This window comes from Meriones unguiculatus, chromosome 1, assembly GCF_030254825.1.
Source record: "Meriones unguiculatus strain TT.TT164.6M chromosome 1, Bangor_MerUng_6.1, whole genome shotgun sequence".
In the NCBI taxonomy this organism is placed as follows: Eukaryota; Metazoa; Chordata; class Mammalia; order Rodentia; family Muridae; genus Meriones; species Meriones unguiculatus.
In genome coordinates this window covers 155818860-155833478 of record NC_083349.1, presented here as the reverse complement: position 1 = coordinate 155833478, position 14619 = coordinate 155818860, and the positions used below count along the sequence as shown (strand labels likewise).

The following is a 14619-nucleotide window of genomic DNA, read 5'->3' as shown; positions in this document are numbered from 1 at the left end:
GAAGCTATTAAATGTTTCTTTTATAATTCAATCGTTGTGCTGGCTACAGGCTTGACACAGGCTGGAATCATCTGAAGGAAGGGAATTGAGAAAACGCCTCCGTAAGATCTACCTATAGAGCATTTTCTGATTGATGGGCAAGGCCCAGTCCATTGTGGGTGGGATCATCCCTGGGCTGGTTGTCCTGAGTTCTATAAGAAAGCAGGCTAAGCAAGCCAGTAAGCAGCACCCCTCCATGGCCTCTGTATCAGCTCCTGCCTCCAGGTTCCTGCCCTGTTTCAGTTCCTGTCCTGACTTCTTCCTTCAGTGATAGACTACAGTGTGGAAATATAAGCAAAAAAACCCACTTTCCTCTCAACTTGCATTTGGTCATGGTGTTTCAGCACTAACTAAGACAGTCACAATTTCAGCTCAGCAATAGAACAGTAACTAAGATGCCATCTTTGTGAAGGGGTGGGGAATTGTGGTTTGGGGTTTTTTGTTTTGAGGCAAAGTCTTACCCTGTAGCCCAGGCTAGCCTTAAACTCACCTATTTCATGCCCCAGCTTCAGAAGTGACAGGATTATAGGAGCATGCAACGACACTTATCTTTGTGAAGACAGAAGTTACCAAAACACTCAGGTAAATAGAAAAGAGAAAACTGAGGGTGAGGGTGGGGAGTGGTTTGATTCTTAGGAGTACTTACTGATCCTCCAGAGGACCTGGGTTCATTTCCCAGCACCCACACCAGGTAGCTCACAGATACCTGTAACTCCATTTCCAGGAGTTTCAACACCCTTTGACCTCCCTGAACCTGTACACATGTGGTACAAACCCCCTCAGTTTCACACACAAACACATAAATAAAAATGGGGAACAAATTTTTTTTAAATGATATGAATAAAAACTGCTGGAGCGTAGAAGTGTATTTAATTTTCACTTTTAAATTGACCTTACAGTTGCCCTGTGCCTTCAAGACCCAGAAAAGGCAGTGGTGTCAGAATATAGCACTGGCTTCAAGTGCCCCAATCCCAAAGGTTTTAACATGCACTGCTGTGCAGGCAGGCAAGGCAGAAGATTACACTGCAGGACAGCACAGGGCCGAGTCCTGCACTTCACAGTCCATTAGCCAAACGTCATTATTAGAGTGTGTTTGAACTGAGGCAGCATACCTCACATTCCACTTGTCTTGTGCTGCTAAAAGCCAGAGGAATCTCAAGGTATGCCTGCCTGTGGAAGAGAGGGATATTAGCCATTGCCTCTTCCCGTGAAAGTGGACTTCACTCTGTCTGGTTCCAGCTGTATCTCTTGTTCCTGCCTCCTCCTCTTCACTTTCCTTTCTCCCCCTCTGCCCCATCCCCTATTCCTTCCCCTTCTTTCCTGATCTTACTTTTCTCATTCTTCTCTTCTCTCTTCTCTCCCTCCCTCTCCTCCTCTTTCCTCTTCCTTTTCTTCCTCTTTACCCAGTGCTACACTGCCCTGAGCCTCAGGCCTGCTAGAACTGCCCCACTAAACAACATCCTGATTCCAGACTTTCCTATCTCTGAGGCCATTTTTGTCTGCCTTTTCCCAGGGACCAACACCATAAGCATCCTCAGAGCTTTCCCAACAAGAGCCTACACACCTCAGAAATCTGCTTTTCAGCGTGGGGCATAGCTCAGTGAGGTAGCCATGGTTACAGGTAGGTACAAGGCCCTGAGTTCAACTCCATCAAGACAGAAAGTGAGGGGACAGCTCTTCTCTAAGCACTTGCTTTCTCATGATCACACTTCTAAAAGTAAAACTAGTCTGCACAAGTCTTTGGACTTGGCATGATGTTAGGAAACGTGATTTTACATCTCCAGCTAGAGCAGTCCTTGCCACCCCTCCCCCTGTCCTGAGTAGCTCTGGCTTGCAGACTGACACTCCCAAGTGGCTGGTTCAGTTTGAAGTCAAGCACAGGGACACTCGTGCTCCTGAAATGTCTGCTGGGCCTTCTAGGGAGAGTTCTCACTCTCTGAAATGCCACTTCAGACCTTCTCCTGTCTTCAAATCCCAAACTTCAAATTCCCCAAGCCTGGTTTATGAGGCAGCCTCAAACCCCCCCACCCAAAAAAAAAACAAAAAAAAAAAAAACACAGGATCTGAGAGGAGCCCACACTGTTGATGAAGTTTAGAAGCCCTTCTGAATTTGCACCTGGCTTTCCCCTTCTCTCTGCCCAGAGGAGAAGCCCCATCTCCTCACAATAGCTTCCCTCCCTGGAAGGAAGGGCGTAAGCCCTCACCAGGGCGTGTCCCTATTGTCAGACCACTCCTCCTGCTGTATCAGCCCCTCCCACCACTCTGTCCTTTCTTGTGTTGATTTCTGGGAAGAGCAAGGCTTACATAAAGTCAAATGTAGGAAAGCAGCATTCCAGCTGAGGATGTAGAGCTTGGCTGTAGAACATGTGCCTATCATTACAAGAACGGGAGCCCCAGAGCTGCCAAGTTATTTAATTACTTGGCTAAACCTGAAGCTAGTTCTGAGTTCTAGCACCACAGATGAACTTTAGGCTTCATAAATTGAGCCAAACACTTTGTCCTTTTTGGATACACGGTATTTGGATAATTCTGCCTTCTGTTATTCCATTTAGAACACATATGCATGTGTGTGTGTGGGGGGGTGTATTGGGTAGATAATGGGTCGCACTTCTGGCTTCACATGGTATTTTGGGATTTGTCCTTGCTGGTGTGTTTAAAAGCACTCTTTCCCCCTTTGTGTGAAGGTGATTCGCCCACTCTTATGCTGATACAGGTCTGCTCCGCTTGGGTTCCGGCTGAAACTCACAAAGCTGCTGTGGTGAGTGAGGGGTAAGTGGTTTGGAGGAGCCGGTCTTTTGTTTTCCTACCCATTTTCACTCTGAATTTCTGCTTCATCTCAAATGCCCATCCTTTGATGGTGGGCATAGGTTTAACAGTGTAAGGACTGTACGGGCACCTCTCTTAAAACACCATTTGCTTGTCCTTGAGGCAGTGTGAGATTCCATTTACACTCTTGCCAGACTCGGGTTTACTCAGGTTAGTGGTTCTAGCGGGGCCAAGAACAATGGCACCAGCGAGGTCCGAGCCACTCCATCCCGTGCTCATGCTTCTCTGATCTTCTTGGCCTCCCCAAATCCACATTATAATAACCTCCGGCATGGACCAGGTACCCATACAAGTGACATTCTTAAGTCAATGTCTACACACATGTATGTCTAAAAAAAAATTATTTTCCAGCACTGACCTCAAGACCATTCACAATACACTACAGGTGGCTAAGGGATCCCTCCCCTGTCACACGTACACACACGCACGCACGCACACTGTTGGCTACTTAGCTCTGGGGTTGAGCCCCACTCCCAAGGAGTCATAAGCTCCTCAGAGCCTCACCACCCAGCAGAGAGCCTCAAATCCCGCCCTTCTGACCAGCAGACAGCTGTTATGAAGCAACACCTCCTCCAGTCCGCAAAGCAGGGTGCACCCAAATGGACACAGCTTCTCTACAAAGGATCCAGTGATTCCTGTTTTTATTAGGGACACAGGATTTACCAACTAGGCCACCCAAGATGGGCCAGACACTGGCTGACCACCTAGGGTGGGCCAGATACTGGCATCTCTGGCGGCAGCTCTGAGGTACTGTAGCGCTGTTCCTGAGCATGCTGCTGAGGGAAGCATTCCCCCTCTGCAACAGCTGAGCTCCTGTCCTTGTCTGGATCCTTCATTTCTCTCCACCCCTCTGCCCACGTTCAATTAATTGTCTCCTCTAGGTCCCTCCCCACAGCCTCTTCCTAGCGCTCCCCGGGCAGGGAGGGGGCGGCGGGAGCGCACCGAGCCGCCGCGCAGCAGCGCGCACCTGGTGCAGCTACCCCAGGCGGCGGTGTCAAGATGCCTGTGAACAGCTCTGTCGCCAACTGCTGCGAGGCCGGCGGGCTGGCAGTGCGCCCGGGTTGGTACGAGGCGGCAGCGGGAGCGGGGCTCTCGGGGACTCCCCGAGCACCCTGGGTGGCTCCCGCGCTCTCTACGGTAGTCGTTGTCACCACAGCCGTGGACGTCGTGGGGAACCTCCTTGTCATCCTCTCTGTGCTCAGGAACCGCAAGCTGCGGAACGCAGGTGAGTGCCAGCTTCCTTGTGTGCCCTGCCACTGGTTCGAACCCCGAACCTTAGATCCTTAACACACACACCCCACACGCGCTGCATCCACGAGTCCCTTTTTCTATCCTCAATGGCCAGCGTCTCTATCCATTCATTCCATCCTGGTTCCAAACTTTGGTTCTTTGAAGAAGTTAGGGGAAGTTCTGGTTTCCGAGTGCGAAGTTCTTCTGGACCGTGCCTCTAGCCGTGAATGGTAGGTAAGCTAAAAGTCCTTGGTGGGAGAGTGCCTGGACCAGGTATGGATGTGAGCGATGGATAGATTCGAGTTAACATTCTGTGAAGCTTTGTGTCAAAAATTCATCTAGTCACTGGACGCTCCAATTAAGATGCCAATTTAGACACAGCAGTCAAGGAAGTGTCACTACCAGCTTCTCTGAATGAAGACAGGGAAACTGTGGGACTCACTGGGAGAACTTAAGCGATTATTTGGCTAAATCCCGTGGCAGTCCTGAAAATACTTTTCCATTCCAATCTATTCTCATTTCAACTTTTCCCCGCAGGGCAACAAAACCAGAGCACGGGGTGTGAAAACTCACCTCCTGACAGGGTCCTGACATGTACTGACCAGGCAAGCCTGAGGGGGACCTCAGTGACACCCTGGCTAAGTTTGTAGTAATTCTTTTCTTGCATGTTAGGGCCAACTAAAATGGGAAATGGTGTGGAAATAAGTAGTGGAGAGGCTTTAAAGCGCCTTTCTAAGATGCCAGGCTATTTGCAAAAGCCATTCTTACTAAATAATTATAAATATCATGGGGAAAGAGGGTCCTGAAGCTATTTATCTATAAAGGAAGCTGGAAGTGAAGTGAGTTTTCAGTCATCCTGTGGGGAACCTAACATCATTAAGGATTAACACCATTAACCTCACACAGGCACCAGTCACCAAGGCTTGCATTTCTCGGAATACCTTTTCAAGACATCATTGCAGCTTTGGAAAAAAAGCCCATAATAGCAAAGAGTAAGTTACTGTAAGAAAAGTGTGATACACACCCACACATGTGTGTATACATATATATATATGTGTGTGTGTGTGTGTGTGTGTGTGTATATATATGTATGTATGTATGTGTCCCACACTGCCATGACATACCATCCTCAAACATTTCCTGAACAGAGTTCAGCTGCCCCAGGCTTTGTCCCTGTAAAGAGTATGAGGCCCAGCCCCCCATGGCCTCATACTTCCCTCCTGGACATGCTAGGTGGCCAGAGTTGCAGATGAGGAAGTGACCACTTCTTGTCTGAGGAAGATGAGGCTCCTGCCCCTTTTTCATGCCACCTGAGATTGCCCCACTCTGTGCTCCCCACAGTCCTCAGGAAACCTTCCTGACCCGAGTGTGCAGCCAGGAAAGGGGAGCATGTGGCCTTGCTGGTGCTTCATCCTTTTCTTCCTAGACCCCACTGCTCATGCTGGAGCCCAGGCCTAGAGAAACAAGTTAACACGCCATCAGGACTGTTTATTTCTGCCGCACTGGCAGTTTCGACAGTCATGCAATTTAGCCAGTGTTTTCTTTCTTTTGTTCTTTTTTTTTTTTTTTTTTTTTTTTTTGAGGTGCTAGGAATGGACCAAGGAATGGCATCCATGCTAGACAAGTACTCACTATGTGTTATATACGCAGCCTTGTTTGTATGACTGTTGGCGTTCTTGGTGAGAGCTATTTTTTTTTAATGTCGTGTTGTCTTAAACTAAACGACCATGGTAAAGGGGTCTTTCAAAACATTATGATAACCTTCATTGCTTTGAAAAGTTAGCACCTATTCTCTCTTTATTAGTCATTTCAAAACTGAGCTTCTATTTATGTCAAGAGTAATTTATCTCAGAATTTTTGTGCTCATCTGTTCCCTCAATCTGTCAATACTGTATTAGTTATGGTTCCACTGCTGTGAAAAAATTCCTGGGAAAAGCAACATAAGGAAGGAAAGGTTTGTTTTGGTTCAGGATTTGAGGGTGCAGTCCATTGTGTCGAGGGGGGCATAGCGGCAGGAACATGACACAAATGGTCACATTGTCAGAAAGCAGGAAGAGGTGGGTGCTGGGTCTCAGCTCAATTTTTTTTTTTTTTTTTATTTAGTCTAGGAATCAATCCATAGCTTGGTGCTGCTCACATTTAAAGTGGGCCTTCCCACATCAGTTAGCTCAGCCTAAAACCATCTATGTCCCACCGACACACCCAGAGGCTTGTCTCCTGGGTGTTTTAGATCTTGCCAGTTGACAGTCAATATCAACCATCATCAGCTTCATGAAATTCGGGCTATGTATATACAGAACATTTATTTTCAGTAACCAAGATGCATAGCCCACCTGAGATTCTAGCATGCTTCCCAGGAGACTAGAGGACTCCTTACTGAGGTCAGGAGATCAGTTCCACTGTGGGGCAGCCTCCTGCTGTTGTGCGCTGAGTTTCCTGGAGCAAAGCAGATGAGTCTTGGGGAACTGAGAGGACAGTCAGGTACATGTCTCTCTTTTCTGTAAGCCAGAGCCTTGTCCACTGTAGCTTGTCACCTCACATTATGCTTCCCGGGGGCAATAAAAGTTCAAAGACTATCTTGCCCTGTCCATGGAAGCATGCCTGCTCTGGCTGCTGGGTGGCTGCAATCCTGGGGACAATAAAAGCTCAAAGACTATCTCGCCCTGTCCATGGAAGCATGCCTGCTCTGGCTGCTGGGTGGCTGCACTCCCTCAGCAGCCTAAGTGGCACCACCGTCTCTAAAACTGTGCTCACCTTTCCCTCTCAGTACCTCCTCGGTCTGTCCTGGACCACCTCAAGGGCTGGGGTACATGGCTCCCTGAGGAATGTGTGTGATGTGCAAAGGTGAGAATAGTAGGGGTCAGATCTCCAGCACCCACATAAACACTGGGTGGGCATGGTGGCCTCCCTGAAGTGCCAACACTCTGGGAGCAGACAGGATCCTTGAAGCAAGCTAGTCAGCCAGACTAGCTGAAAACAATGAACTCCAAGTTCAGCAAGATGCCTTGCCCCCATTTGTAAAGTGGAAAGCACTCGCACTCGAGGACACTAATGCCAAGCTTTGGTCTACACACACACACACACACACACACACACACACACACACACACATACACGCTGACTATAAACGTGGGTTTCTTGCTACCACCACCGCTATACGGTCCCCGGCATTAGAGCCTAGAGAATGACACTCCCCTCTGGGCATCCCACTATCATCTCCTTTCAAACAGCGTTCAGGAATGCACAGCAATATTCATCACCTGTAGCCTTGTCAGCAATTCACCCTGAGCTCCTGGTTACAAGTCGGGAGCCATGATCTGACAATAGATTTTGGTGCTCAGCTGTGGTAAACAGGCCGTTTAGAAAGTATTGCTAGTGAGTGGACACTGCCCTTTCTAAAGTATTTAGTCCTTTGTAAAGCAGGAGGGCCTCGGTGGCTGATAATTGCAAGGCCTGTTCTCACCACACCACAGCTTCTCTCAGCACCTAGTGGTCTGTAGGGCTCTCTCCACACCTTATCCAGATCCAGGACTTTCCTAGGAGGTACAGGTGGCTCTCTTTTCCTGGCAGTGCTGTGCAGAGGGTTGCCAGGCTCCGCCCCTTCCTTGTAAGGAAGCGCAGAACATGATACCTGAACAAGGTGGCTGGTCCTGGAGAAAGGCACTTGGCTGGTCCTGGAGAAAGGCGCTTTGAAGACCTGAAAGGACATAATTAGCAGGCCTGTGGTCCCCTGCCCCCACCCCCACCCCAGGAAGACAGAGAAAGAGGAAACACACTCCAATCAGGACCTAACCTGCCGCAAACCACTTCTCACCAAGAGGCCACTTGATGTCAGCTGTCTCTGTTGCTGAACTCACATGCAGGGTGTGGGTGTTTGATATCAGCTGAAGAGCAAACCTGGCCACCATGACGTCCCTCCCTCCCTCCCTCCCTCTTTTGAGATCTCAGTCTTCACATTTCAGCTGTGAGCAACTTATTATCTTTCCTGTGTGCAACAATGAACACTTTTAAGTGTGTAATTATGTGTTGAGCTGCAAAGGGAGGAACTCTTAGTCCTCACTTGTTCTTCCCATGGAGGTCTCAACTTCCTGGGGGCATGGAGACTCTCCTGTCCAACCGCCTTCATTTCCAAAGCATTGGCTTCTGCACATAGACACTGTATCCTGCAGAACATGGCAGACACTGAGTGTGGAGTCTGCATCTCACAGTGTAAAATGTATGTTGCTAAAGAGGGAAAGTTCAGGCGCGAACGTAGCCTCTGTGCTTGGTGAGTTGGCAACCATTAGGGAATCTCTGACCTTCTTTACTGTCCTGAGTCATCAGGACTACTGCAGGCAAAGTGTAGAGCGGCTACACCATCTGCATTTATGTAAGGGCATGCTGTGAGGCTCCAGGAGGATGAAATCACCTAGCTTCACATGTGTCAGAACGCATCCCCACCTGGCGCATCGCTCTGCATCTCATCCCTTACCCCACAGGGATCCTGTGCTGACCCGTGGGCCAAACGCTCAGTGCTTTCAATGCAACTAATAACACAGGAACAATCCTCTCAAATGATAATTGATCTGACTGTGATGGTTAACACTGCCAACTAGACAGAATCATGGAGACAAACCTGGGCAGACCTGTGAGGGAATTTCTGAACTAGACTGAGATGAGAGAATGCACCCCAACTGTGGGTGGCATCATTTCATGGACTGTAGTCCCCAACCAAATAAGAAGGAGAAAGTGAGCTGAACCCAGCATTTACCTCACTTTCATCCTGACTGGGAATGGAATGTGACCCGTGGCTTCAAGCTTCTGCCACAGTGCCTTCCCTACCATAACAGGTTATGCCTCAGAAGTGTGAGTTGTATGTAACAGACCTGTCTTAAAATTGCTTTGGTCAGGATTTTTTCTTTATCACAGCAACAGAAAGGCAACTAAAGCAGTGACTAAGTATTTTTCTTGTGTCAGATAGAAATCTTCATTTGAGAAAGGAGAAGGTGAGTGGAATGGGACGGGGAGAAAGAGGAGGGTCCAAAGTACATGATACACTTCAGTGAAAATCTACAATGAAACCAATAGGTATATACAAAAAAATACACCAACAAAAGAAAAAGAGAAAAATAGAGAACAAAATTTGTAAAATTCTATATTTCCTCATCCAAGGGATATTCTTGTCCAAGTATTACTCCATCTCTTGTCCCTTGAAGACAAAGCAGACTGAGAGAACAGGCAACAGACCATCATTTTATTCTCCTGCAAAGAGCAGATGTCTCCTTGCTGATATTTGGCTGACCTCACTGCCAAGTTCCGCCTGTTTCTTCCCTTCACTGGTGATAAACATCAGTGCTCTATGGCCGTGCCCACTTCCCCTTCTCCCCTAGCTTTCTTGTCTTTTGGTTCTTTTTCCAGCATTCTCTATTGCAGATTCATATAACCTGGTACCCATTTCTTTATCTAGGAGACAGACAATTGTCAAGTTAAACTTACAGGATTCTTACAAGAAGCGCGGAACGCACACCATTGAGCCTGGCAGCACATTGTTGTTCTGCTGTTTCTGTGGCGTTTATTAACGTAATAAGATGGTGCTCATCCTGGTTCCTGGATGATCTCTTCCAAGCATTGCTGGAGATTGCTTACTGACACTGTATCAGTTACTCTTCCAATGCATGCTTCTCATGCTCTTAAATACATCTTCTTCCTTGAAGGTCTTGGAAATACCATCTTTGGTATTTTCCAGTACACTATTAATTTATTTAACTAGCGCAAAAAATAATAAAACCTTAGCCTTTTTATGAGTCATCGTGACACCCTGAGTATTTTTCATAAATAATAGGACTTTGAAAGAAAACAATTTCTGCCCTCCAGGAACTTGAGAATCTTATTAGGCGATTATCTTAAATGAATTAATTGCTTCAGTACTTGAAAAGAAATCAACTTTTTAATAAAGTATTTGTTCAACCTTTTCAAAATTGTTTACACCCCAAACTTCACATGATTCATGCCGACTGCACTATTGCTTACGACCTTTCCCCGTAAGATCCTGTTTGAGATGCGCTACCACTCTTAGATGGAAGCAATCTTGTTGAAGGGTTTTGGGGAATTGTTCTGGCTGACCAGCACCATCCGTTTTCATTGTCTGACTTAGAAACTTCTGCTCTTCCCACATCCTTGCTCTGGCCTGGATTATCCTGGCCAATGTAATCTGTGTTGGTACACCCTGACAGTTCTTTCTATGAGCATCAAGCCATGCCTTTTCCTGTGCATGAGAAAGCATAAATGTACTGTAGATTTAGCTAAAAGATGGAGGAAGACTTTGTCAGCAAGCATAGGTCAGCTGTGGACTTCATCCCTATGCCTTGCTTTCATTCACTGGCTTTCTCTTCTGAGGGAACAGACACCCTTGGCTTGCTCACACCAGTCAGAACTGCCGTGAAGAGATTTTATTCATGGCAGTAGCTGCTGAATAAAAATTCCTGGCTCAAGTGAATACTGACTCAAAGCTCAATGCCCAAGCTCCTTTTCAACACAAGGAAAGTCTTCAGAATTCAGAAGGCAAACAAAGAGGAGTGACTAGGCACACGGGTGGCTTTGCCTTTCAGAGTTATGTCTGATGATGACTACACATGCAGCATTGACCACCTCTTCTGATGCAGGATTCCCAGAAAGGAGACAGGATAAGAAGATATGTGGTAGGGGATATGCTTTGTTTGTGACTAGTAGAGGGGTCAGACTTTAGAGAAGACAGAGGCGGGCAGGAGGAGTCACTCCAAGACTTGTATATGAATGTTCACTGCAAGCCATTGCACAAGGTGAGGAACGGAGGTACGAGCAGGCTGACTGATTTCTCACCTGGCTGGGGAAGAGATTGCTGCAGCAGGAGTCTCCCCCTGAATCTCATCCAGAGAGACCCCAGCATCTAGGTATCTCACAGATGGGCGGCAACATAAGATCTGTAGTCACCTAATTGGGACTCATGCCAAGAAAGCTAGAAGACAGTAGGACCAGTGGGAAGATGGCTCTCCAGCAGGGACTGGTGGATCTCAGCCTTTCAGGAACAGCCGGCTTAATAGGGGAGAGTAATTGAATCACTTTCCACGTGGAGCTAATGTGTTCTGCTCGCTATTTACAAGCTGTTTGCAGCCTCCAGGGCATTATTAGGGGACAAGCCACATTAACGCGACATTGCTTGCCTTAGCTTTCCCAGGGAAACAGCTGGCAGAGCTGGCACCGGCTTCCAGCCATTCTCAACTTTATCCGCTCATGTTTGTACATGCCAAGCCACTCCTTGCTGTCCATCCAGAAACTGTCAGGACCTGCAGCAACCAGCCTTGTTACGTTGGTGAGAGGAAACCTTCTTTACAAAAACAACACTAAGGAGCATGGGGTGGTCTCTAGTTGAAAGGGGCAGAGGGCAGGTGATGAAGAAGTCACAGAAAAAGCTCAATTATTACCCAAGTGCCTGTGAGCAGAAATGAGCTGAGCTGAGTACATCTCAGGCTGCTCTAACCTCTAGCACCTCCTCCAGACTTCAAAAGGAGCCTTAAAAATCCTAGAACAAAACATAGTTGTGACCCTAAACTGAAGCCAAAAAATTTGGAAAGTGGTCCTGCTTCCTGGGAACTTGGTTTGAGCTGGTACATCAGCAGCTTTTCCAGTTACTGTGACAAAACACCTGACACAGGCAACCTGTGGGACAAAAGGTTAGGCTCACTGACTCTTTGAGAGTGCAGCTCTTGATGGTGAAGAGAGCACAGTGCCAGGGCCAGGACAGATAATCACACCAAAACCGAAGCCAGGAAGCAGAGAGCAGCGAGTGCTGCCTTCTCTTTTATTCAGTCTACGATCAGTCTAGGTTTGTGTCAAGTTGACAAAAATCAATCAGGACACCTTGCCTCTGTGCCCGTCCTGGAAGCAGTTATTTAGAACTCCCCACTGCACTGGGCATTGCTCTCATTTTCACACCTGCTACAAGGTAGAATGGTTATCAGTGCCTTGCAGGTTATCAAAGGGTGCCCGTGAGAGTTTGAGTGGACACGTAAGATGCAATTTGGGCCCTCAGTTTTGGCTCTACTGGTTTCTACTTCCAGTGCTAATGAAAGTGGTTCAGAGAAACATGAAATGTTGTGTACATATCTATGTAGCTTGTGTGTGTGTGTGTGTGTGTGTGTGTATTTAAGTAAATGTGGGTATAGGAGCCAGAGGTAAACCCTAGGTATCATTCCTGTATTCTCAGGTACCATCTACCTTGTTTTCAGACAGAATCTCTTAGTAACTTGGAGATCACTAATTGGGCTACATTGGCCAGTCAGTGCGCTCCAGAGACCTGCATGACTTTCCCTGGATGTAAGAATTATCACTATGCCTAGCTGTTTTTTATTTTTTCTTTTTTAAAATGTGGATTATGGGAATCAATTTCATAACCTCCTGCTTGAGTAGCAAGCATTTTACCCACTGAGCTATCTCCTTCACTACCAAAAGTAATGATCTGGAATACGGGGCCCCTACTGACTGCTGATATGTGTTTCCTGCTTCAGGTAATTTGTTTGTGGTGAGTCTGGCCTTGGCTGACCTGGTGGTAGCCTTGTACCCTTACCCACTGATCCTTGTGGCCATTGTCCATGACGGTTGGGCCCTCGGGGAGGCCCATTGCAAGGCCAGCGCCTTCGTGATGGGTGTGAGTGTCGTTGGCTCTGTCTTTAACATCACAGCCATCGCGATCAACCGCTACTGGTGCATCTGTCACAGTGCAAGCTACCACCGGCTCTGCAGTCACCGACACGCCTCGCTCTACATCAGCCTCGTCTGGCTCCTCACGCTGGTGGCCTTGCTGCCCAATTTCTTTCTGGCGTCTCTAGAGTATGACCCACGCATCTATTCCTGCACCTTCATCCAGACAGCCAGCACCCAGTACACTGCGGCTCTGGTAGCCATCCACTTCCTCCTTCCAATTGCTGTGGTGTCCTTCTGCTACCTGCGGATCTGGGTACTGGTGCTTCGGGCACGAAGGAAGGCCAAGGCTGAGAGCAAGCCACGTCTGAGACCCGGTGACTTGCGCAGTTTCCTAACCATGTTTGCAGTGTTTGTGGTTTTTGCCGTATGCTGGGCCCCCCTCAACTGCATCGGCCTTGCAGTGGCCATCAATCCAGAGGCCGTGGCTCTCCGGGTCCCAGAAGGGCTCTTCGTCACCAGCTACTTCCTAGCTTACTTCAACAGCTGCCTCAATGCCATTGTCTATGGGCTCCTGAACCAGAACTTCCGAAAGGAGTACAAGAGGATTCTCTCACCCCTCTGGAACACTGGGCGCTGCTTCCACGATGCTTCCAAAAGCTGCCTGGCTGAGGAGGTGCAGGGCTCCACGCCGCCTGCTGCCAGGGCTTCCACGCCTGTCCAGGAGGGTGCTCTCTAGGCTGCACCAACATGCAGACCTGTGAAATGAGGTGAGCGGAGTCGCCATCAGTGCTGCGCAACACCCTGTCACACTATATCCCACAACTGGCAAACTCAGGAAGCCGTGAGCGCAAGCCTGCAGACTCTCCTGGCGGCAGATGGAGCGCTGGGTTCCAAAAGGGTGGGGCAGAAGCCAAGCCCTTCCCATGAGACGTCATTTTCCCTGCCACCTTGGCCTGCTGCTCATATTACCCCTTCCGTGTCGGGCCAGCGGGAAGAGAGCTCTTTTGATTATCTAGGCTGAAAGAGCAAAATCTGCAAAATTGAAGGTGAGTGGCTTTCAGGGTCCCAAGAAAAAGGCAGGTGCAGAGGCTCCTATCCCTCAATTTTTCCTACACATTACGAATGTACCGCCCCACACACTGAATACATATACACAACACATGTAGGCACCAAACATAGAGTACACACATACATATGAGACACAAACCAAACACACGCACATGCTGTGTACATATACACACCAAACACAACCAAATAACGGACACACACATGTATAAAACAAGCATGACACCACATGTACACATGCCCCATACATATTAGCCAGATACACACCACACTCATAGACACCAGGCACATACACATAAAACATACGCCACCCACATACACAACACACAGTAACACACGTGCACCTCTCACTGTTTTCTTCAGACAGTAACTGAGTGTGCTTAGCGAGTGTGGCCCAGCAGGAGGACCACGAAGCCTGCGCTCTGAGAGGCCAGTCTGTTGACAAACCAGTATCACCAAAAGTTTGAGGGTGTGTTCTTTGTGCCAGTCCCGGAGGTGCCTGCTTGAGATGCATTATCCTTCCTAATCCTCTCAAAATTCTTGGAATGGACACTACCATGTGATTGTGTGGTAAGAAATTGAAACTCGAAGGACTTAACTGCTTGGAGGAGGCCAAAGGGCTGCTAAGTTCAGAGGTAGGTGTGAGTGAGGCCTGTCAGCACCTCACTCTGCCCCTGCAGACCTGGGAACAAGCGGCAGAGGTGCACTGAGTTAGGTTAAGTACCTTACATGCATGCAGTCTGCAGGGAGAGAGGTGTTATCTCTGCTTGGGGCTTCCCCGGAGGCAGACCCAGGGACTGC

General features: G+C 48.1%; 1 protein-coding gene across 1 annotated transcript; it reads left to right on the top strand.

Moving 5' to 3' along the window:
* Nucleotides 1-3864: 3864 nt before the first annotated feature.
* Nucleotides 3865-13489, top strand: Mtnr1b (melatonin receptor 1B). The gene is made up of 2 exons (XM_021635137.1): nt 3865-4090; nt 12618-13489. The coding sequence occupies exons 1-2, from the start codon at nt 3865-3867 to the stop codon at nt 13487-13489; spliced, it is 1098 nt and encodes a 365-aa protein (XP_021490812.1).
* Nucleotides 13490-14619: the final 1130 nt, after the last annotated feature.